This window comes from Hypanus sabinus (assembly GCF_030144855.1).
Source record: "Hypanus sabinus isolate sHypSab1 chromosome 24 unlocalized genomic scaffold, sHypSab1.hap1 SUPER_24_unloc_1, whole genome shotgun sequence".
Classification (NCBI taxonomy): domain Eukaryota; kingdom Metazoa; phylum Chordata; class Chondrichthyes; order Myliobatiformes; family Dasyatidae; genus Hypanus; species Hypanus sabinus.
Window position 1 is genome coordinate 286,276 of NW_026778922.1, and position 24,324 is coordinate 310,599.

General features: G+C 56.8%; 2 protein-coding genes across 4 annotated transcripts; both read left to right on the forward strand.

Annotated features, from left to right (window-relative positions):
- The first annotated feature begins 845 nt into the window (after nucleotides 1-845).
- Nucleotides 846-14,270, forward strand: LOC132385449 (spidroin-1-like). The gene is made up of 3 exons (XM_059957527.1): nucleotides 846-956; nucleotides 2,955-5,361; nucleotides 14,248-14,270. The coding sequence occupies exons 1-3, from the start codon at nucleotides 846-848 to the stop codon at nucleotides 14,268-14,270; spliced, it is 2,541 nt and encodes an 846-aa protein (XP_059813510.1).
- LOC132385453 (cytochrome c oxidase subunit 6B1-like) lies at nucleotides 4,229-24,324 on the forward strand. Of its 3 annotated transcripts, none has more exons than XM_059957535.1 (4): nucleotides 4,229-4,353; nucleotides 14,326-14,435; nucleotides 20,576-20,676; nucleotides 24,010-24,324. In XM_059957535.1, the coding sequence occupies exons 2-4, from the start codon at nucleotides 14,333-14,335 to the stop codon at nucleotides 24,061-24,063; spliced, it is 258 nt and encodes an 85-aa protein (XP_059813518.1). In that variant the 5' UTR covers nucleotides 4,229-4,353; nucleotides 14,326-14,332; the 3' UTR covers nucleotides 24,064-24,324. The 3 variants fall into 3 exon arrangements, with proteins under 3 accessions (XP_059813518.1, XP_059813521.1, XP_059813520.1); XM_059957538.1 differs by lacking the exon at nucleotides 4,229-4,353 and adding an exon at nucleotides 4,857-4,953; XM_059957537.1 differs by lacking the exon at nucleotides 4,229-4,353 and adding an exon at nucleotides 5,165-5,313.

Sequence of the window (24,324 nt, forward strand, 5' to 3'; positions counted from 1 at the left end):
CAGGTCCAGTCAGACCTCTCACGTCACACTGCAGGTCCCTTCAGACCTCTCACGTCACACTGCAGGTCCAGTCAGACCTCTCACGTCACACTGCAGGTCCCTTCAGACCTCTCACGTCACACTGCAGGTCAAACCTCTCACGTCACACTGCAGGTCAGACCTCTCACGTCACACTGCAGGTCCAGTCAGACGTCTCACGTCACACTGCAGGTCAGACCTCTCACGTCACACTGCAGGTCAGACCTCTCACGTCACACTGCAGGTCCGTTCAGACCTCTCACGTCACACTGCAGGTCCGTTCAGACCTCTCACGTCACACTGCAGGTCAGACCTCTCACGTCACACTGCAGGTCAGACCTCTCATGTCACACTGCAGGTCAGACCTCTCACGTCACACTCCAGGTCCGTTCAGACCTCTCACGTCACACTGCAGGTCAGACCTCTCACGTCACACTGCAGGTCCGTTCAGACCTCTCACGTCACACTGCAGGTCAGACCTCTGACGTCACACTGCAGGTCAGACCTCTCACGTCACACTGCAGGTCCGTTCAGACCTCTCACGTCACACTGCAGGTCCGTTCAGACCTCTCACGTCACACTGCAGGTCCGTTCAGACCTGTCCTGTGGCACTGAAGAGGATTTCTGAAGATGAAGAAAGGACCGGAGGTAGTGAGTTTTATCTGTGCTTTTCCCACAACGTGGGGTGTGTTTTTGACCAACTCGTATAATAGCTGGAGGAGACAAAACCCTGCATCCCAGTTGTTTATGAGGAAGTCCGAAAGTTCAAAATGAAGTTGCTTCCGCGGAAACGGGACAACCTCTTTGGACACCAGACCTAACAACTGATGGACAAACAAGTGCCAGCAGAAAGGTCCAAGCAGCAACAGGACTTTGTGACGTTCTATGACTTCGTCGTTACATACATTGACAAGTTGTTTGATTTTTCACCAGAAGATGTAATGATGGATCTGAACCGATGAGGAGCTCCCCTTCCCTGATCCGGAGCAGGTGGTGGCTGTCCTGTAAATGACAGAGACTCTCAACATGGACCAACTGAATGAAGAGTTTTGTACCAGCTGGGAGGACATACAGAAAGCCAGACAGGTACCACAAAATCCACCAGTGAGAAGTGGGCGGCAGTTTTCCAAAACATAGGGAAAGCCAACATGATCAACATGTGTGGGCAGGGCCAACAAACTTAACCTGTTCTTCAACAGATTTGACACTGTGGCTCCTGCCCACCCCCCACACGATTCATCTGTTGTCGGCCCCCAACCAACACATACTCCACTCTCCCCTCCTACCCCTCCTCACAGCCCCCCACCCTGCTCTCGTGACTACACCCCTCCCTCACCTGAAACCACCATGGTGGGCTTCACAGCTGAACCGATGAGAAGACAGCTGAAACGTCTCCACCCAAGCAAGGCTGCAGGCCCGGATGGTGTCAGCCCCAGGGTGCTCAAAGCCTCTGCCCCCCAGCTATGTGGAGTACTTCTCCACGTCTTCAACCTGAGCCTGAGTCTCCAGAGGGTTCCCGTGCTGTGGAAGACATCCTGCCTCATCCCTGTACTGAAGACGCCGCGCCCCAGTGGCTCCAGTGACTACAGACCGGTGGCATTGACCTCCCACATCATGAAGACCCTGGAGAGACTTGTTCTAGAGCAGCTCCGGCCTATGGTTAGGCCACACTTAGACCCCCTCCAGTTTGCCTACCAGCCCCGACTAGGAGTTGAAGATGCCATCGTCTACCTGCTGAACAGTGTCTACGCCCACCTGGACAAGCCGGCGAGCACTGTGAGGGTCATGATTTTTGACTTCTCCAGTGCGTTCAACACCACCCGCCCTGCTCTGCTGGGTGAGAAGCTGACAGTGATGCAGGTGGATGCTTCCCTGGTGTCATGGATTATTGATTACCTGAACGGCAGACCACAGTACGTGCGCTTGCAACACTGTGTGTCAGACAGAGTGGTCAGCAGCACTGGGGCTCCACAGGGGACTGTCCTGTCTCCCTTTCTCTTTACCATCTCGGACTTCAACTACTGCACAGAGTCTTGCCATCTTCAGAAGTTTTCTGATGACTCGGCCATAGTTGGATGCATCAGCAAGGGAGATGAGGCTGAGTGCAGGGCTACGGTGGGAAACTTTGTCACATGGTGCGAGCAGAATCATCTGCAGCTTAATGTGAAAAAGACTAAGGAGCTGGTGGTGGACCTGAGGGGGGGCTAAGGCACCAGTGACCCTGTTTCCATCCAAGGGGTCTGTGTGGACATGATGGAGGATTACAAATACCTGGGGATATGAATTGACAATAAACTGGACTGGTCAAAGAACACTGAGGCTGTCTACAAGAAGGGTCAGAGCCGTCTCTACTTCCTGAGGAGACTGAGGTCCTTTAACATCTGCTGGACGATGCTGAGGATGTTCCACGAGTCTGTGGTGGCCAGTGCTATTATGTTGCTGTTGTGTGCTGGGGCAGCAGGCTGAGGGTAGCAGACACCAACAGAATCAACAAACTCATTCGTAAGGCCAGTGATGTTGTGGGGGTGGAACTGGTCTCTCTGACGGTGGTGTCTGAAAAGAGGATGCTGTCCAAGTTGCATGCCATCTTGGACAATGTCTCCCATCCACTCCATAATGTACTGGTCAGGCACAGGAGTACATTCCACCGAGATGAAGTCGTTCCCATCTTTACAACTCCTCCCTCGGAGAGTCAGACACCCTGAGCCAATAGGACTTATTTCCACTTGGCATGATTAACTTACTATTATTTAATTACTTATGGTTTTATATTGCTATCATTTGTGCGGCTGTAATGAAACCCAATTTCGCACGGGATCTGTCTGTCTGTTCAGGATTGTCCAGGCTTAGCAGAGAGGATAGAAACATGCGACACCGAGTGAAAAGGGAGGCGACAGCGGCCCAGGGGAGAATCTGAGAAGCGGCCGCCATTTCAGGGATCGTTGTCAGGCGGTGGTTCCCATGGTGCCGCGCGCGGGCGAGGGCGGGACCGAGCGTCATGGGCGCGCGGGAGGGGGCGGGACCGAGGCTCCGAGCGTCATTGGGCGCGCGGGCGGGGGCGGGACCGAGGCTCCGAGCGTCATTGGGCGCGCGGGAGGGAGCGGGACCCGGCGGGACCGAGGCTCCGAGCGTCATTGGGCGCGGGCGGGGGCGGGACCCGGCGGGACCGAGGCTCCGAGCGTCATTGGGCGCGCGGGCGGGGGCGGGACCCGGCGGGACCGAGGCTCCGAGCGTCATTGGGCGCGCGGAAGGGGGCGGGACCCGGCGGGACCGAGCGTCATGGGCGCGCGGGAGGGGGCGGGACAGAGCGTCACTGGGCGCGCGGGAGGGGCGGGACCGAGCGTCATGGGCGCGCGGGAGGGGGTGGGACCCGGCGGGACCGAGGCTCCGAGCGTCATTGGGCGCGCGGGCGGGGGCGGGACCCGGCGGGACCGAGGCTCCGAGCGTCATTGGGCGCGCGGGCGGGGGCGGGACCCGGCGGGACCGAGGCTCCGAGCGTCATTGGGCGCGCGGAAGGGGGCGGGACCCGGCGGGACCGAGCGTCATGGGCGCGCGGGAGGGGGCGGGACAGAGCGTCACTGGGCGCGCGGGAGGGGCGGAATCCGGCGGGACCGAGTGTCATTGGGCGCGCGGGAGGGAGCGGGACCCGGCGGGACCGAGGCTCCGAGCGTCATTGGGCGCGCGGGCGGGGGCGGGACCCGGCGGGACCGAGGCTCCGAGCGTCATTGGGCGCGCGGGAGGGGGCGGGACCCGGCGGGACCGAGGCTCCGAGCGTCATTGGGCGCGCGGGAGGGGGCGGGACGCGGCGGGACCGAGGCTCCGAGCGTCATTGGGCGCGCGGGCGGGGGCGGGACCCGGCGGGACCGAGGCTCCGAGCGTCATTGGGCGCGCGGAAGGGGGCGGGACCCGGCGGGACCGAGCGTCATGGGCGCGCGGGAGGGGGCGGGACAGAGCGTCACTGGGCGCGCGGGAGGGGCGGAATCCGGCGGGACCGAGTGTCATTGGGCGCGGAAGGGGGCGGGACCCGGCGGGACCGAGGCTCCGAGCGTCATTGGGCGCGGGAGGGGGCGGGACCCGGCGGGACCGAGGCTCCGAGCGTCATTGGGCGCGGGAGGGGGCGGGACCGAGGCTCCGAGCGTCATTGGGCGCGCGGGAGGGGGCGGGACCCGGCGGGACCGAGGCTCCGAGCGTCATTGGGCGCGCGGGAGGGGGCGGGACCCGGCGGGACCGAGGCTCCGAGCGTCATTGGGCGCGCGGGAGGGGGCGGGACCCGGCGGGACCGAGGCTCCGAGCGTCATTCGGCGGGGGCGGGTCTCTGTGCGGACGAACAGCAAGGTGAGAGGCCTCGGGCTCGGTCCGGCCCTGACCCCGGTCCGCTCGGTCTCACGGTGCCCGGTGAGAGGCCTCGGGCTCGGTCCGGCCCTGACCCCGGTCCGCTCGGTCTCACGGTGCCGGGTGAGAGGCCTCGGGCTCGGTCCGGCCCTGACCCCGGTCCGCTCGGTCTCACGGTGCCGGGTGAGAGGCCTCGGGCTCGGTCCGGCCCTGACCCCGGTCCGCTCGGTCTCACGGTGCCGGGTGAGAGGCCTCGGGCTCGGTCCGGCCCTGACCCCGGTCCGCTCGGTCTCACGGTGCCGGGTGAGAGGCCTCGGGCTCGGTCCGGCCCTGACCCCGGTCCGCTCGGTCTCACGGTGCCCGGTGAGAGGCCTCGGGCTCGGTCCGGCCCTGACCCCGGTCCGCTCGGTCTCACGGTGCCCGGTGAGAGGCCTCGGGCTCGGTCCGGCCCTGACCCCGGTCCGCTCGGTCTCACGGTGCCCGGTGAGAGGCCTCGGGCTCGGTCCGGCCCTGACCCCGGTCCGCTCGGTCTCACGGTGCCCGGTGAGAGGCCTCGGGCTCGGTCCGGCCCTGACCCCGGTCCGCTCGGTCTCACGGTGCCGGGTGAGAGGCCTCGGGCTCGGTCCGGCCCTGACCCCGGTCCGCTCGGTCTCACGGTGCCCGGTGAGAGGCCTCGGGCTCGGTCCGGCCCTGACCCCGGTCCGCTCGGTCTCACGGTGCCCGGTGAGAGGCCTCGGGCTCGGTCCGGCCCTGACCCCGGTCCGCTCGGTCTCACGGTGCCCGGTGAGAGGCCTCGGGCTCGGTCCGGCCCTGACCCCGGTCCGCTCGGTCTCCCGGTGCCCGGTGAGAGGCCTCGGGCTCGGTCCGGCCCTGACCCCGGTCCGCTCGGTCTCACGGTGCCCGGTGAGAGGCCTCGGGCTCGGTCCGGCCCTGACCCCGGTCCGCTCGGTCTCACGGTGCCCGGTGAGAGGCCTCGGGCTCGGGCTCGGGCTGGGACACCCCCACCCCCCGGTATTAGATCGTACCGTTCCGGTCTGTCTGTCTGAGTCCCGGGACACCCCCACCCCCCGGTATTAGATCGTACCGTTCCGGTCTGTCTGTCTGAGTCCCGGGACACCCCCACCCCCCGGTATTAGATCGTACCGTTCCGGTCTGTCTGTCTGAGTCCCGGGACACCCCCACCCCCCGGTATTAGATCGTACCGTTCCGGGCTGTCTGAGTCCCGGGACACCCCCACCCCCCGGTATTAGATCGTACCGTTCCGGTCTGTCTGAGTCCCGGGACACCCCCACCCCCCGGTATTAGATCGTACCGTTCCGGTCTGTCTGTCTGAGTCCCGGGACACCCCCACCCCCCGGTATTAGATCGTACCGTTCCGGTCTGTCTGTCTGAGTCCCGGGACACCCCCACCCCCCGGTATTAGATCGTACCGTTCCGGTCTGTCTGAGTCCCGGGACACCCCCACCCCCCGTTATTAGATCGTACTGTTCCGGTCTGTCTGAGTCCCGGGACACCCCCACCCCCCGGTATTAGATCGTACCGTTCCGGTCTGTCTGAGTCCCGGGACACCCCCACCCCCCGGTATTAGATCGTACCGTTCCGGTCTGTCTGTCTGAGTCCCGGGACACCCCCACCCCCCGGTATTAGATCGTACCGTTCCGGTCTGTCTGTCTGAGTCCCGGGACACCCCCACCCCCCGGTATTAGATCGTACCGTTCCGGTCTGTCTGAGTCCCGGGACACCCCCACCCCCCCTGGTATTAGATCGTACCGTTCCGGTCTGTCTGAGTCCCGGGACACCCCCACCCCCCGGTATTAGATCGTACCGTTCCGGTCTGTCTGTCTGAGTCCCGGGACACCCCCACCCCCCGGTATTAGATCGTACCGTTCCGGTCTGTCTGTCTGAGTCCCGGGACACCCCCACCCCCCGGTATTAGATCGTACCGTTCCGGTCTGTCTGAGTCCCGGGACACCCCCACCCCCGGGTATTAGATCGTACCGTTCCGGTCTGTCTGAGTCCCGGGACACCCCCACCCCCCGGTATTAGATCGTACCGTTCCGGTCTGTCTGTCTGAGTCCCGGGACACCCCCACCCCCCGGTATTAGATCGTACCGTTCCGGTCTGTCTGAGTCCCGGGACACCCCCACCCCCCGGTATTAGATCGTACCGTTCCGGTCTGTCTGAGTCCGGGGACATCCCCACCCCCCGGTATTAGATCGTACCGTTCCGGTCTGTCTGAGTCCCGGGACACCCCCACCCCCCCGGTATTAGATCGTACCGTTCCGGTCTGTCTGAGTCCCGGGACACCCCCACCCCCCGGTATTAGATCGTACCGTTCCGGTCTGTCTGAGTCCGGGGACATCCCCACCCCCCGGTATTAGATCGTACCGTTCCGGTCTGTCTGAGTCCCGGGACACCCCCACCCCCCCGGTATTAGATCGTACAGTTCCGGTCTGTCTGTCTGAGTCCCGGGACACCCCCACCCCCCGGTATTAGATCGTACCGTTCCGGTCTGTCTGTCTGAGTCCCGGGACACCCCCACCCCCCGGTATTAGATCGTACCGTTCCGGTCTGTCTGTCTGAGTCCCGGGACACCCCCACCCCCCGTTATTAGATCGTACCGTTCCGGTCTGTCTGTCTGAGTCCCGGGACACCCCCACCCCCCGGTATTAGATCGTACCGTTCCGGTCTGTCTGAGTCCCGGGACACCCCCACCCCCCCGGTATTAGATCGTACCGTTCCGGTCTGTCTGTCTGAGTCCCGGGACACCCCCACCCCCCGGTATTAGATCGTACCGTTCCGGTCTGTCTGAGTCCCGGGACACCCCCACCCCCCGGTATTAGATCGTACCGTTCCGGTCTGTCTCTCTGAGTCCCGGGACACCCCCACCCCCCGGTATTAGATCGTACCGTTCCGGTTTGTCTGTCTGAGTCCCGGGACACCCCCACCCCCCGGTATTAGATCGTACCGTTCCGGTCTGTCTCTCTGAGTCCCGGGACACCCCCACCCCCCGGTATTAGATCGTACCGTTCCGGTTTGTCTGTCTGAGTCCCGGGACACCCCCACCCCCCGGTATTAGATCGTACCGTTCCGGTCTGTCTGTCTGAGTCCGGGGACACCCCCACCCCCCCCGGTATTAGATCGTACCGTTCCGGTCTGTCTGAGTCCCGGGACACCCCCACCCCCCGGTATTAGATCGTACCGTTCCGGTCTGTCTGAGTCCCGGGACACCCCCACCCCCGGGTATTAGATCGTACCGTTCCGGTCTGTCTGAGTCCCGGGACACCCCCACCCCCCCGGTATTAGATCGTACCGTTCCGGTCTGTCTGAGTCCCGGGACACCCCCACCCCCCGGTATTAGATCGTACCGTTCCGGTCTGTCTGTCTGAGTCCCGGGACACCCCCACCCCCCGGTATTAGATCGTACCGTTCCGGTCTGTCTGTCTGAGTCCCGGGACACCCCCACCCCCCGGTATTAGATCGTACCGTTCCGGTCTGTCTGAGTCCCGGGACACCCCCACCCCCGGGTATTAGATCGTACCGTTCCGGTCTGTCTGTCTGAGTCCGGGGACACCCCCACCCCCCGGTATTAGATCGTACCGTTCCGGTCTGTCTGAGTCCCGGGACACCCCCACCCCCCGGTATTAGATCGTACCGTTCCGGTCTGTCTGAGTCCCGGGACACCCCCACCCCCCGGTATTAGATCGTACCGTTCCGGTCTGTCTGTCTGAGTCCCGGGACACCCCCACCCCCCGGTATTAGATCGTACCGTTCCGGTCTGTCTGTCTGAGTCCCGGGACACCCCCACCCCCCGGTATTAGATCGTACCGTTCCGGTCTGTCTGTCTGAGTCCCGGGACACCCCCACCCCCCGGTATTAGATCGTACCGTTCCGGTCTGTCTGAGTCCCGGGACACCCCCACCCCCCGGGTATTAGATCGTACCGTTCCGGTCTGTCTGAGTCCCGGGACACCCCCACCCCCCGGTATTAGATCGTACCGTTCCGGTCTGTCTGTCTGAGTCCCGGGACACCCCCACCCCCCGGTATTAGATCGTACCGTTCCGGTCTGTCTGAGTCCCGGGACACCCCCACCCCCCGGTATTAGATCGTACCGTTCCGGTCTGTCTGAGTCCGGGGACATCCCCACCCCCCGGTATTAGATCGTACCGTTCCGGTCTGTCTGAGTCCCGGGACACCCCCACCCCCCCGGTATTAGATCGTACCGTTCCGGTCTGTCTGAGTCCCGGGACACCCCCACCCCCCGGTATTAGATCGTACCGTTCCGGTCTGTCTGAGTCCGGGGACATCCCCACCCCCCGGTATTAGATCGTACCGTTCCGGTCTGTCTGAGTCCCGGGACACCCCCACCCCCCCGGTATTAGATCGTACAGTTCCGGTCTGTCTGTCTGAGTCCCGGGACACCCCCACCCCCCGGTATTAGATCGTACCGTTCCGGTCTGTCTGTCTGAGTCCCGGGACACCCCCACCCCCCGGTATTAGATCGTACCGTTCCGGTCTGTCTGTCTGAGTCCCGGGACACCCCCACCCCCCGTTATTAGATCGTACCGTTCCGGTCTGTCTGTCTGAGTCCCGGGACACCCCCACCCCCCGGTATTAGATCGTACCGTTCCGGTCTGTCTGAGTCCCGGGACACCCCCCACCCCCCCCGGTATTAGATCGTACCGTTCCGGTCTGTCTGTCTGAGTCCCGGGACACCCCCACCCCCCGGTATTAGATCGTACCGTTCCGGTCTGTCTGAGTCCCGGGACACCCCCACCCCCCGGTATTAGATCGTACCGTTCCGGTCTGTCTCTCTGAGTCCCGGGACACCCCCACCCCCCGGTATTAGATCGTACCGTTCCGGTTTGTCTGTCTGAGTCCCGGGACACCCCCACCCCCCCGGTATTAGATCGTACCGTTCCGGTCTGTCTCTCTGAGTCCCGGGACACCCCCACCCCCCGGTATTAGATCGTACCGTTCCGGTTTGTCTGTCTGAGTCCCGGGACACCCCCACCCCCCGGTATTAGATCGTACCGTTCCGGTCTGTCTGTCTGAGTCCGGGGACACCCCCACCCCCCCCGGTATTAGATCGTACCGTTCCGGTCTGTCTGAGTCCCGGGACACCCCCACCCCCCGGTATTAGATCGTACCGTTCCGGTCTGTCTGAGTCCCGGGACACCCCCACCCCCGGGTATTAGATCGTACCGTTCCGGTCTGTCTGAGTCCCGGGACACCCCCACCCCCCCGGTATTAGATCGTACCGTTCCGGTCTGTCTGAGTCCCGGGACACCCCCACCCCCCGGTATTAGATCGTACCGTTCCGGTCTGTCTGTCTGAGTCCCGGGACACCCCCACCCCCCGGTATTAGATCGTACCGTTCCGGTCTGTCTGTCTGAGTCCCGGGACACCCCCACCCCCCGGTATTAGATCGTACCGTTCCGGTCTGTCTGAGTCCCGGGACACCCCCACCCCCGGGTATTAGATCGTACCGTTCCGGTCTGTCTGTCTGAGTCCGGGGACACCCCCACCCCCCGGTATTAGATCGTACCGTTCCGGTCTGTCTGAGTCCCGGGACACCCCCACCCCCCGGTATTAGATCGTACCGTTCCGGTCTGTCTGAGTCCCGGGACACCCCCACCCCCCCGGTATTAGATCGTACCGTTCCGGTCTGTCTGTCTGAGTCCCGGGACACCCCCACCCCCCGGTATTAGATCGTACCGTTCCGGTCTGTCTGTCTGAGTCCCGGGACACCCCCACCCCCCGGTATTAGATCGTACCGTTCCGGTCTGTCTGTCTGAGTCCCGGGACACCCCCACCCCCCGGTATTAGATCGTACCGTTCCGGTCTGTCTGTCTGAGTCCCGGGACACCCCCACCCCCCGGTATTAGATCGTACCGTTCCGGTCTGTCTGTCTGAGTCCCGGGACACCCCCACCCCCCGGTATTAGATCGTACCGTTCCGGTCTGTCTGTCTGAGTCCCGGGACACCCCCACCCCCCGGTATTAGATCGTACCGTTCCGGTCTGTCTGTCTGAGTCCGGGGACACCCCCACCCCCCGGTATTAGATCGTACCGTTCCGGTCTGTCTGTCTGAGTCCCGGGACACCCCCACCCCCCGGTATTAGATCGTACCGTTCCGGTCTGTCTGAGTCCCGGGACACCCCCACCCCCCGGTATTAGATCGTACCGTTCCGGTCTGTCTGAGTCCCGGGACACCCCCACCCCCCGGTATTAGATCGTACCGTTCCAGTCTGTCTGTCTGAGTCCCGGGACACCCCCACCCCCCGGTATTAGATCGTACCGTTCCGGTCTGTCTGAGTCCCGGGACACCCCCACCCCCCGGTATTAGATCGTACCGTTCCGGTCTGTCTGAGTCCCGGGACACCCCCACCCCCCGGTATTAGATCGTACCGTTCCGGTCTGTCTCTCTGAGTCCCGGGACACCCCCACCCCCCGGTATTAGATCGTACCGTTCCGGTCTGTCTGTCTGAGTCCCGGGACACCCCCACCCCCCGGTATTAGATCGTACCGTTCCGGTCTGTCTGTCTGAGTCCCGGGACACCCCCACCCCCCGGTATTAGATCGTACCGTTCCGGTCTGTCTGTCTGAGTCCCGGGACACCCCCACCCCCCGGTATTAGATCGTACCGTTCCGGTCTGTCTGTCTGAGTCCCGGGACACCCCCACCCCCCGGTATTAGATCGTACCGTTCCGGTCTGTCTGTCTGAGTCCCGGGACACCCCCACCCCCCGGTATTAGATCGTACCGTTCCGGTCTGTCTGTCTGAGTCCCGGGACACCCCCACCCCCCGGTATTAGATCGTACCGTTCCGGTCTGTCTGAGTCCCGGGACACCCCCACCCCCCGGTATTAGATCGTACCGTTCCGGTCTGTCTGTCTGAGTCCCGGGACACCCCCACCCCCCGGTATTAGATCGTACCGTTCCGGTCTGTCTGAGTCCCGGGACACCCCCACCCCCCGGTATTAGATCGTACCGTTCCGGTCTGTCTGAGTCCCGGGACACCCCCACCCCCCGGTATTAGATCGTACCGTTCCGGTCTGTCTGAGTCCCGGGACACCCCCACCCCCCGGTATTAGATCGTACCGTTCCGGTCTGTCTGAGTCCCGGGACACCCCCACCCCCCGGTATTAGATCGTACCGTTCCGGTCTGTCTGTCTGAGTCCCGGGACACCCCCACCCCCCGGTATTAGATCGTACCGTTCCGGTCTGTCTGTCTGAGTCCCGGGACACCCCCACCCCCCGGTATTAGATCGTACCGTTCCGGTCTGTCTGTCTGAGTCCGGGGACACCCCCACCCCCCGGTATTAGATCGTACCGTTCCGGTCCGTCTGAGTCCCGGGACACCCCCACCCCCCCGGTATTAGATCGTACCGTTCCGGTCTGTCTGTCTGAGTCCGGGGACACCCCCACCCCCCGGTATTAGATCGTACCGTTCCGGTCTGTCTGAGTCCCGGGACACCCCCACCCCCCGGTATTAGATCGTACCGTTCCGGTCTGTCTGAGTCCCGGGACACCCCCACCCCCCGGTATTAGATCGTACCGTTCCGGTCTGTCTGTCTGAGTCCCGGGACACCCCCACCCCCCGGTATTAGATCGTACCGTTCCGGTCTGTCTGTCTGAGTCCCGGGACACCCCCACCCCCCGGTATTAGATCGTACCGTTCCGGGCTGTCTGAGTCCCGGGACACCCCCACCCCCCGGTATTAGATCGTACCGTTCCGGTCTGTCTGAGTCCCGGGACACCCCCACCCCCCGGTATTAGATCGTACCGTTCCGGTCTGTCTGTCTGAGTCCCGGGACACCCCCACCCCCCGGTATTAGATCGTACCGTTCCGGTCTGTCTGTCTGAGTCCCGGGACACCCCCACCCCCCGGTATTAGATCGTACCGTTCCGGGCTGTCTGAGTCCCGGGACACCCCCACCACCCGGTATTAGATCGTACCGTTCCGGTCTGTCTGAGTCCCGGGACACCCCCACCCCCCGGTATTAGATCGTACCGTTCCGGTCTGTCTGTCTGAGTCCCGGGACACCCCCACCCCCCGGTATTAGATCGTACCGTTCCGGTCTGTCTGTCTGAGTCCCGGGACACCCCCACCCCCCGGTATTAGATCGTACCGTTCCGGTCTGTCTGTCTGAGTCCCGGGACACCCCCACCCCCCGGTATTAGATCGTACCGTTCCGGTCTGTCTGTCTGAGTCCCGGGACACCCCCACCCCCCGGTATTAGATCGTACCGTTCCGGGCTGTCTGAGTCCCGGGACACCCCCACCCCCCGGTATTAGATCGTACCGTTCCGGTCTGTCTGTCTGAGTCCCGGGACACCCCCACCCCCCGGTATTAGATCGTACCGTTCCGGTCTGTCTGTCTGAGTCCCGGGACACCCCCACCCCCCGGTATTAGATCGTACCGTTCCGGGCTGTCTGAGTCCCGGGACACCCCCACCACCCGGTATTAGATCGTACCGTTCCGGTCTGTCTGAGTCCCGGGACACCCCCACCCCCCGGTATTAGATCGTACCGTTCCGGTCTGTCTGTCTGAGTCCCGGGACACCCCCACCCCCCGGTATTAGATCGTACCGTTCCGGTCTGTCTGTCTGAGTCCCGGGACACCCCCACCCCCCCGGTATTAGATCGTACCGTTCCGGTCTGTCTGTCTGAGTCCCGGGACACCCCCACCCCCCGGTATTAGATCGTACCGTTCCGGTCTGTCTGTCTGAGTCCCGGGACACCCCCACCCCCCGGTATTAGATCGTACCGTTCCGGTCTGTCTGTCTGAGTCCCGGGACACCCCCACCCCCCGGTATTAGATCGTACCGTTCCGGTCTGTCTGAGTCCCGGGACACCCCCACCCCCCGGTATTAGATCGTACCGTTCCGGTCTGTCTGTCTGAGTCCCGGGACACCCCCACCCCCCGGTATTAGATCGTACCGTTCCAGTCTGTCTGAGTCCCGGGACACCCCCACCCCCCGGTATTAGATCGTACCGTTCCAGTCTGTCTGAGTCCCGGGACACCCCCACCCCCCGGTATTAGATCGTACCGTTCCGGTCTGTCTGAGTCCCGGGACACCCCCACCCCCCCGGTATTAGATCGTACCGTTCCGGTCTGTCTGAGTCCCGGGACACCCCCACCCCCCGGTATTAGATCGTACTGTTCCGGTCTGTCTGAGTCCCGGGACACCCCCACCCCCCCTGGTATTAGATCGTACCGTTCCGGTCTGTCTGAGTCCCGGGACACCCCATCTCCTCAATCCCCCACCCCCATTGACCACTTGGTCCATCATTCCTCTGAACCACATTTTCCTGCCCTTGCTCTGTAAGTTTTGACAGTGACCTCCCTCACTCACTCCCCCCCCCCGCCCAAACCAACCCAGCTCCGTCTCCCATCAAAACAACAGCTGCACTGCTGCAGCAACCAACCTTCCCCTCACCGTCCCAAACTTTCCTGTTACCCCTCTGCCATCCTTAAACCTCAACCACAGCTCTCAGTCCCTCTCACCTCCACAAAAAAATCTCCCAAACCTGTCACCCCTCTCTGTACCATCCCCTATTCCAATACCAAACCTCCGTTACCTCACCTGCAAACCTCCTGTCCTCACCCTCTGTACTGCCTCCCCAACTCCATCACAAGCCTCTGTAACCTCATCTGCAAACCCCCTCCTGTCTCTCACCCTCTGAACTGCCTCCCCCAACACAACCCCTGAAATCTTTCCCGAACCTCTGTCCCCAACCTCTCTCCACCCTGCAAACCATTCCCACATCAAACCTCTGTTGCCGCCTCTCCCATCCCTGGAGCTTTCTGTCCCCCCCCAAAAGCATTCTGCTGCTTCCCTTTCTCAAACCTCCCAAGCCTCACTTTGCTCCCACCTGCAATCTTTCTCAAGCCATACTTGTCCTCACCTTCTAACCTTGGCATCTTTCTCTCTCTTCCCCCCCCCCCCCCCCCGTCCGTGGACACCCAGGTGAATAATGGCAAGCATCCAGGAACGCATCAGCCAGTACCGGACGGCGCCCTTTGACGCCAGGTTCCCCAACACCAACCAGACTCGCAACTGCTACCAGAACTACCTGGGTGAGCAGCGGGGGTGGGCACGGTGACATGGTGGTGATGGGCGATGACTGGGGTTAAAGAAGCAACACAGGAACAGGCCATTCTGCCCACAGTGTTGTGCTAATCCAGCTGAAAAGCAACTCAACGACAGCAAACACTAATCCCTCCTACCTACACCATGTCTATACCTCCCCCCCCATGTGCCCATCCGAACGAATCTTCAAAGTTGCCTCTACCACCATACCAGGCGTCCACCAGTTTTTAAAAAAAACTTGCCCCTCACAACCTACTCTCTTTCAATGCAGACCTTCTGCTGCTCAACCCTGGGAAACATACACTGCCCACTTTGAAAGATACTGTCTGCCTGTCTCTCATAATTTTATAAACCTCTGTCAGGTCTCCCTTCAGTCTCCACTGCACCAGAGAAAATAACTCAAGTTTGTTCAGCTTCTCATGATAGCACATGCCCTTGAAACTGGGCAGCACCAGCCTGGTAAACCTCTTCTGCATCCTCTGTAAAGCTTCAAGATGTTACAGGCCTAACCAGAGTCTTGTGAAGTTGTAGCATAACCTCCCGACTAATAAAAGCAAACATTTCACCGCATCGACCTGTGTAGCCCATTTTGAGGAGCTATAATGTTAGATCTCTCTGTTCAACAACATGGCTGCAGGTATTGTCCTTCAGTGTTCTTTCTCCTTGCATTTGCCCTGTCAAGGCGCAACACCTCGCATTTCCCTGGGTTAAACTCCATCTGCCATTTCTCTGCCCCTATCTGCTACTGATCTATGGCGGTGTATGCAGTGTAAAAGGGGAGAGTGGATATTGGACTGCGGTGAAATGATGCTGGAAGGTAGTAACGGGGGACAAGGAAATGGCAGACAAACTGAATAAATATTTTGCATCAGTCTTCACTGTGGAAGAAATGAACCATATGCTGGAAGTTGGAGTGTGTTGGGGCAGAAATGTGTGAGGTTGCTATTAACAGGGAGAAACTTGTGAAAGGTCTGAAAGTAGATAATTCACTGGACCAGATGGTGTACACCTCAGAAAGAGGTGGCTGAAGATACTGTGGATGCATTAGTAATGATCTTTGAAGAATCACTAGATTCTGAAAAGGTTCTGGAGGAATGGCAAACTGCAGTTGTCACTCCACTGTTCATAAGGGAGAGAAGCAGAAGAAAGGAAACTTTCGGCCAATGTCTGACCTCTGGTTGGGAAGACAATGGAGTCAATTATTAATGATGAGGTCTCCGTGTCCTTGGAGGCACATGATAAAATGGGCTGTAGTCAGCATGGTTTCCTCAGGAAAATCTTGCCTGACAAATCTGCTGGAATTCTTTGAAGAAATAATAAGCAGGATGGACAAAGGAGAATGGGTTGGTGTGTGTTAGGATTTTTGGAAGGCCTTTGACAAGGCGCCGCACAAACTACGAGCCCATGGTATTACGGGAAAGATTTCAGCGTGGGTAAAGCAGTGGCTGATGGTAGGAGGCAAAGAGTGGGAATAAAGGGCTGCCGGGGACTAGTGGTGTTGCACAGGTGTCTGTATTGGGACTGATACTCTTTATGTCTGATTTGGATGATGGAATTGATGGCTTTGTTGCAAAGTTTGCAGACGATATGAAGATAGATGGGCTGTGCAGGTAGTTTTGAGAAAGAGAGGCTACAGGAGGAGTTGGATGAGGAAAATGGGCAAAGAGATGACAGATGGAATACAATGTGAGGAAGTGTGTGGTCATGCACTTTGGTAGAAGAAATGAAAGGGTTGACTATTTTCAAAAATCTGAGGCACAAAGGGACTTGAGTCCTTGTGCAGGATTCCCTAAAGGTTAATTTCCAGTCAGTCTGTGGTGAGGAAGGCAAATGCAATGTTAGCATTCATTTCAAGAGGACTGGAATATAAAAGCAAGGATGTACTGTTCAGACTTCAAAAAAGCACCAATGAGGCCTCAGTTGGAGTATTGTGAGCAGGTATGGACCCCTTATCTGAGAAAGGATGTGCTGAAACTGAAGGGGGTTCACGAAAATGATTTAAGAATTGAATGGCTTGTCACATGAAGACTGTTCAGTGGCTCTAGACCCGTATTCACTATAAATGAGGACTGTCCTCATTGAAACCTGTGGAATGTTGAAGGGCCTTGATTGAGTGGATGTGGAGAGGATGCTCCCTATTGTGGGAGAGTCTAAGACCAGAGGGCACAGTGTCAGAACAAAGGAGTGTCCTTTTAGAGTGGAGATGAGGAGGGATTTCTGTAGCCAGAAAGTGGTGAATCTGTGGAATTCTTTGCCACAGGCAACTGTGGAGACCGTCTTTAAGGCAGAGGTTGATAGATTCTTGATTGGTCAGAGCATGAAGGGATATGGAGAGAAGTCAGGTGATTAGGACAGAGGAAAAATTGATCAGCCATGATGAAATAGCAGGGCAGACTCGATGGGCCAAATGGCCTAATTCTGCTCCTTTCAGCTCTCTCCCCTGCCTCTGCTGTTGAAGCTTTGCAGAGGATGCTGCCAGGTGTGGAGGAGATTTACAAGGATGTTGTCCGGAGTGGGGAGCATGCCTTATAAGAATAGGTTGAGTGAACTCGGCCTTTTTGCCTAGGAGTGACGGAGGATGAGAGGTGACCTGATCGAGGTGTACAAGATGATGAGAGACATTGATCATGTGGCTAGGCAGTGGCTTTTTCCCAGGGCTGAAATGGCAGCACGAGAGGGCACAGTTTTAAGGTGATTGGAAGTAGGTACAAAGGAGATATTGGGTAGGTTTTTTACGCAGAGTGCGTGAAATGGGGTGGTGGAGGCGGAAATGATAGGGTCTTTTAAGAGACTCCTGGATGGATACATGGAGCTTAGAAAAATAGAGGGCTATGGGTAAAACTAGATAGTTCTAAAGTAAGGACATGTTCAGCACATGTGGGCCGAAGGGCCTGTATTGTGCTGTGGGTTTTCGATGTTTGTCTATCTTATGGTATTCTTTGCCAGTCTTCAACATCATCCACAAACTTAATATCCCATTTTCATACATTTATATACATCACAAACACAGAGGTTCCTCCAGAGTCTGCAACCCACTCAAGGCAGTGCTACCTAGAGAGGTGACGGGGTGCCCCTGCTGGCCAGATCTGTCCCACGTGCCTGGGTTTGAGCCCTGTCCCTCTAAAATAATGTGAGCAGTTTTGGGCTTCATACCTGAGAAAATGTGTGCTGGCATTGGAAAGGGTCCAGCAGATGTGATGCTTGGAATGAAAGGAGTGTTTGTTGTCTCTGGACCTCTACATGCTGGAGTTTAGAAAAATGGGGGGGGGGGGCTCATTGAAACCTCTAGAATATTGGAAGGTGTAAATAGAGTGGATGTGGAGAGGATGTTTCCTATCGTGGGGGAGTCTAGGACCAGAGGACGCAGATAGAGTGGATGTGGAGAGGATGTTTCCTATCGTGGGGGAGTCTAGGACCAGAGGACGCAGATAGAGTGGATGTGGAGAGGATGTTTCCTATCGTGGGGGAGTCTAGGACCAGAGGACGCAGATAGAGTGGATGTGGAGAGGATGTTTTCTATAGTGAGGGGAGTCTAGGACCAGAGGTCACAGACAGAGTGGATGTGGAGAGGATGTTTCTATTGTGGGGGAGTCTAGGACCAGAGGATGCAGATAGAGTGGATGTGGAGAGGATGTTTTCTATAGTGAGGGAGTCTAGGACCAGAGGACACAGATAGAGTGGATGTGGAGAGGATGTTTCTATTGTGGGGGAGTCTAGGACCAGAGGACACAGACAGAGTGGTTGTGGAGAGGATGTTTCCTATAGTGGGGGAGTCTAGGACCAGTGGACACAGAGAGTGGATGTGGAGAGGATGTTTCCTGTAGTGTGGGAGTCTAGGACCAGTGGACACAGATAGAGTGGATGTGGAGAGGATGTTTTCTATAGTGAGGGAGTCTAGGACCAGAGGACACAGATAGAGTGGATGTGGAGAGGATGTTTCTATTGTGGGGGAGTCTAGGACCAGAGGACACAGACAGAGTGGTTGTGGAGAGGATGTTTCCTATAGTGGGGGAGTCTAGGACCAGTGGACACAGAGAGTGGATGTGGAGAGGATGTTTCCTGTAGTGTGGGAGTCTAGGACCAGTGGACACAGATAGAGTGGATGTGGAGAGGATGTTTCCTATAGTGGGGGGAGTCTAGGACCAGAGGTCACAGACAGAGTGGATGTGGAGAGGATGTTTTCTATAGTGGGGGGAGTCTAGGACCAGAGGTCACAGACAGAGTGGATGTGGAGAGGATGTTTCTATTGTGGGGGAGTCTAGGACCAGAGGACACAGATGGAGTGGATGTAGAGAGGATGTTTCTATTGTGGGGGAGTCTAGGACCAGAGGACACAGGTAGAGTGGATGTGGAGAGGATGTTTTCTATAGTGAGGGAGTATAGGACCAGAGGACACAGATGGAGTGGATGTGGAGAGGATGTTTCTATTGTGGGGGAGTCTAGGACCAGAGGACACAGATAGAGTGGATGTGGAGAGGATGTTTTCTATAGTGAGGGAGTCTAGGACCAGAGGACACAGATGGAGTGGATGTGGAGAGGATGTTTTCTATAGTGAGGGAGTCTAGGACCAGAGGTCACAGACAGAGTGGATGTGGAGAGGCTGTTTTCTATTGTGGGGGAGTCTAGGACCAGAGGGCACATATAGAGTGGATGTGGAGAGGATGTTTCTATTGTGGGGGAGTCTAGGACCAGAGGACACAGGTAGAGTGGATGTGGAGAGGATGTTTTCTATAGTGAGGGAGTCTAGGACCAGAGGACACAGACAGAGTGGATGTGGAGAGGCTGTTTTCTATTGTGGGGGAGTCTAGGACCAGAGGACACAGGTAGAGTGGATGTGGAGAGGATGTTTTCTATTGTGGGGGAGTCTAGGACCAGAGGTCACAGATAGAGTGGATGTGGAGAGGATGTTTCCTATAGTGGGGGAGTCTAGGACCTGGAGACACAGATAGAGTGGATGTGGAGAGGATGTTTCTATTGTGGGGGAGTCTAGTACCAGAGGACACAGATAGAGTGGATGTGGAGAGGATGTTTCTATTGTGGGGGAGTCTAGGACCAGAGGACACAGATAGAGTGGATGTGGAGAGGATGTTTCCTATAGTGGGGGAGTCTAGGACCAAAGGACACAGATAGAGTGGATGTGGAGAGGATGTTTCTATTGTGGGGGAGTCTAGTACCAGAGGACACAGATAGAGTGGATGTGGAGAGGATGTTTCTATTGTGGGGGAGTCTAGTACCAGAGGACACAGATAGAGTGGATGTGGAGAGGATGTTTCTATTGTGGGGGAGTCTAGTACCAGAGGACACAGATAGAGTGGACGTGGAGAGGATGTTTCTATTGTGGGGGAGTCTAGTACCAGAGGACACAGATAGAGTGGATGTGGAGAGGATGTTTCCTATGGTGGGGGAGTCTAGGACCAGAGGACACAGATAGAGTGGATGTGGAGAGGATGTTTTCTATAGTGAGGGGAGTCTAGGACCAGAGGTCACAGACAGAGTGGATGTGGAGAGGATGTTTCTATTGTGGGGGAGTCTAGGACCAGAGGACACAGATAGAGTGGACGTGGAGAGGATGTTTCTATTGTGGGGGAGTCTAGTACCAGAGGACACAGATAGAGTGGATGTGGAGAGGATGTTTCCTATGGTGGGGGAGTCTAGGACCAGAGGACACAGATAGAGTGGATGTGGAGAGGATGTTTTCTATTGTGGGGGAGTCTAGGACCAGAGGACACAGATAGAGTGGATGTGGAGAGGATGTTTTCTATAGTGAGGGTGTCTAGGACCAGAGGACACATCCTCAGAACAGTGGGACATCCCTTTAGAATGAAGATGAGAAATTTCTTTAGCCAGCGGGTGGTGAATTCGTTGCCACAAGCAGATGTGGAGGATGTCATTGGATATATTTAAAATGGAGGTTGACAGGTTCTTCATCAGTGCGTCAAAGGTTACAGGAAGAAGGCAAGAAAAAGGGGTTGAGAGGGATAGTAAATTCACCATGAGAGAGTGGGAAGCAGGATCGATGGGCTGAATGGCCTTTGGCGATGATAAACCTGATTCTGTTGTGTTGTGACTGGAGAGCTGGTCGTGTTACACAACGATGTCACTGATTCTGATTTTTTCTCTCATGCAGACTATCATCGCTGCCAGAAGGCTCTGACCGCTCAGGGCAAGGACGTGTCCGTGTGTGAGTGGTATAACAGGGTATATAAATCCCTGTGCCCCAGATCTTGGGTAAGAGATGTGACGATTGACTGTGCGTCCAGGTGTGCTGGGATTGTGTGAACAAGACACTTCCTTGGGGGGGGGGGGGGGGGGGGGGGTGTGGAGAATCGATTTGGGAAAGAGACGAGGAGAAACTGCTTTTCCCAGAGAGTAGTGAATCTGTGGAATTTTCTACCTCAGTAAATATATTTTAAGACAAGATTGGATAAATTTCTGCTTAGCACAGGAATGAAGAGGTATGGGGGTATGGGGCAGGTAGTTGGAGCTGAGTCCATGGCCATTTGATGATGGAGCAGACTTGAGGAGCTGAATGTCCAACTCCTGCTCCTGGTTCTTGTGTTCATTTATTAAAAGATGCTTGAAGCAGAGGGCTTGAGCTACAGTGTGATGGGTGGAGACAAGAGGCATCATGTTATGTGGAGTGGGATACAGTTACATCTGTGAGATGGCAAATTGAGTTTAATCTGTGCAAGTGTGAGGAAGTCAAATGTAAAGGGACAGGACTCAGTTAATGGCCGGACCCTGAACAGTGATGATGAACAGATCTCTGAAAGTAGACGGTGGTAAGGAAGGCATACAGCCAGGGCATTGAGTACAAGAGTCGAGTCGAGTCGAATCGTCACGTTGCAGTTGTGTAAAACTCTGGTCAGACCGCACTCGGAGTTCTGGTGCAGTTCAGGAGGTGTGTGGAGGGTGCAGAAGAGGGTCATTAGGATTAGAGGGCTGAACTACAAGAGGTTAGACAAACGGGCTGCTTTCTCTGGAGTGGCAGAGGCTGAGGGGAGATCTGATAAAGGCACAGAGAGTTGTTATCTTTTCCTCGGGGTCTAATACCAGAGGGCAGGCATTCAAGATGAGAGGGGGGAAATTAAAAGGAGGTGGGGGGGGGGGGGGCTCGTTCTTTTGCACAGAGTGGTGGATACCTGGAACGTATTGCAGGGTGGTGGAGGCAGATAAGATGGAGGACAGACATAGATGTGCAGGAAATGGAGGGAGATGGACACTGTATATGTAGAGGGGATTAGTTTAGTTTGACAGAAATGACTATAAAGTGGTGGTCACCAACCATTTTAAGCCCAAGATCCCCTACCTCGGCCTTAGTGAAAGGCAAGATGGACCCCAGATCGATTAGTTACACGCCTGTGCACTGGGGCAGAAAATACCGGAAGTAAAACCCTGCAACCCAGAAGGTAGAAATAATGTATAAACACCAGGGGTACCCACCGTTTTGCATCACGGACCAGTTTAATATTGACGATATTCTTGCGGACCGGCAGATGGGTGGGGGGTGGGGGGGGGGGGGTAAACACGACCGGAATATGGCGATACTCGAAGCAGGTTCCGTAAGTCCAGTCTATTCCTCAATTTCGTTTTTTTAGCTCTTGGCACTTAGCTTCTGTCCCGCTTGCTCACATTTTTCCCGCTGAGAAAAGTGCCGAAGCAGTTTTGAGGGCTTCATTGCCTCATTAGACAACCTCCCGGCCCGAACTGCAGAATCCTGCCTGCCTGCCACCTTGGCTAGGTGCGGCTGGTCGTAGGTGGGGTGAGAGGACAAGGTCAGGGCCAGAGGTCCCTGTGCTAGGGTCGCAGCAATCGCAGTCTGGAGAGATCGACCGACCAAGCGAGGAGTGCGACAGGGCGCGCGCCCTTCCCCTTGTATCTATTGGCCGACAAAAGTTTGTTTCAGTAGATCACAGCGAGGTAGCTGGTCTGTTACTTACGAAACCCTGAGCCAGAATTAGGTTGTCTGCGAATATTTTAGCACCGGGTTCCCCATGAACATTCAGTGCGCTAAACAGGTATAGAAGTGGTGCCCATCTGTCTGCGCTCCAGGCCAGTAGCAACGGCACTTCCCGCCGGCCACGCGAGGGTGTCACTGCGTTGAGGCGATTGATTACCTCGCGTGGGCTCAAATTCAACAGTGGGTGTGACAGGGAATTAGGAAAGGTGCAGCTGAATTACACTGTACAGTCCGGGGGGGGGCTACACGCATGTGCACAGGGCAGAAAGAACGGAACTAAAATCCTGCAACCCAGAAACAGTATCTCTACAGTAATTGTGTATTTATTTTTCTTTTTTTGGGGATCTCAAAGATCAACCTGTTGATCGCTATAAAGTGTCTGTGTATATGTGTTGGTACTGTCGGCCCTCCTTATCCGCGGGTTCCACATGCACGGATTCAACCAACCGTGGATTGGGAAAACGCGGAAATGCTCTTCCAGCACTTGTTGTTCGAGCATGTACAGACTTTTTCTCTTGTCATTATTCCCTATACAATGCAGTATAACAGCTATTTACATTGTATTAGGTATTATAAGTAACCTAGAGATGATTTAAAGTATACGGGAGGATGTGTGTAGGTTACCGCAGATCAGGATTGAAAAAAAAACGGAAGTTCTCTTACTGAGTAGGTTGGAACAGGTACATCCGGTATTATTTGGTGTCAGTTTGTCTTAGTATAAAATATATATTTTACATTTCTATGCATGTAAAACACTTAAGAAATGTATGTATTTCAATAATTAAACCACTGTGTTGCTTAGTAATAATTGTAGCTTTCATTGGGGCAGGACCTTTCTCACTTTATCCTTTAAAATTGTTCCGATTGTTGACCAACTGGAGCCTAACGCTTTTCCAATGACCCAATGGTACTTCACCTCTTTCCGATCGCTTTATTATTTCCACTTTTTCAATTGTGATCGTGATTATTTTTGTGAACAGAAACACTGTGGATTTAGAGCTCTGCCGCCAGGTCCTAAAGACCACCGCAATAAGACAGGTTAAATAAGGGACGTGAGCAACCAATTCCCCATGGATAAGGACTGTATACACTCGCATGTTAATGTAAATATCCAATCAGCCAATCGTGTTGCAGCATGCCGACATGATCAAGAGATTCATTTGTTGTTGAGACCAAACCCCAGAATGGAGAAGAAATGTGATCCAAGCGACTGACCGTGTTGTTATTTAGGATGGTTTGAGTTTCTCAGAAACTGCAGTTCTCTTTGAATGTTGACGCACAGCAGTCTCATGTTGACAGAATGGTGCAAAAAGACAATCCAGTGAGTGTGGGTGTGGGTGAAAATGCTTTGTTAATGAGAGAGGACAGAGAACGGCCAGACTGGTTCAAGCTGACAGACAGGAAGGTGACATGTTACAACAGTGGTGTGCAGAAGAGCATCTCAAACACACAACACATCAAACGTTGAAGTGGATGGGTTACAGCAGCAGACCCCACTGGGTTCCGCTTCTGTAGCTAATAAAGTGGCCACTGTGTATCTGCAAGTGTGTGTGTGTGTGTTTTGTTGACTTGTTTAACTCTGTCTCCTTGTTACATTTCAGGTTAACAAATGGGATGATCAGAGGGAGTCGGGAAGCTTCCCTGGGAAGATCTGAATGACCAGTTGGGACATGCTTCTCCTTCGCTCCTCCTCTATCCCCCCAGATTGCTTGTCGTTTTCTCTCTTACCCAAAGTCTACCTTGGACCTTTGCTGATTGAGTGAGGGGGTATGGTGGGGTTTATGTTCACGAGCCCTCCCCCAGCTCTCTGCTCCCTTTTTCTGTTGGAGATAGGTTTTGGGGTTTCACTGACTTCGAGCTCTCTATTACATCTGTAATTCAACAATAAAATGCTTCGATAAGGAGCCCTTCCCTCA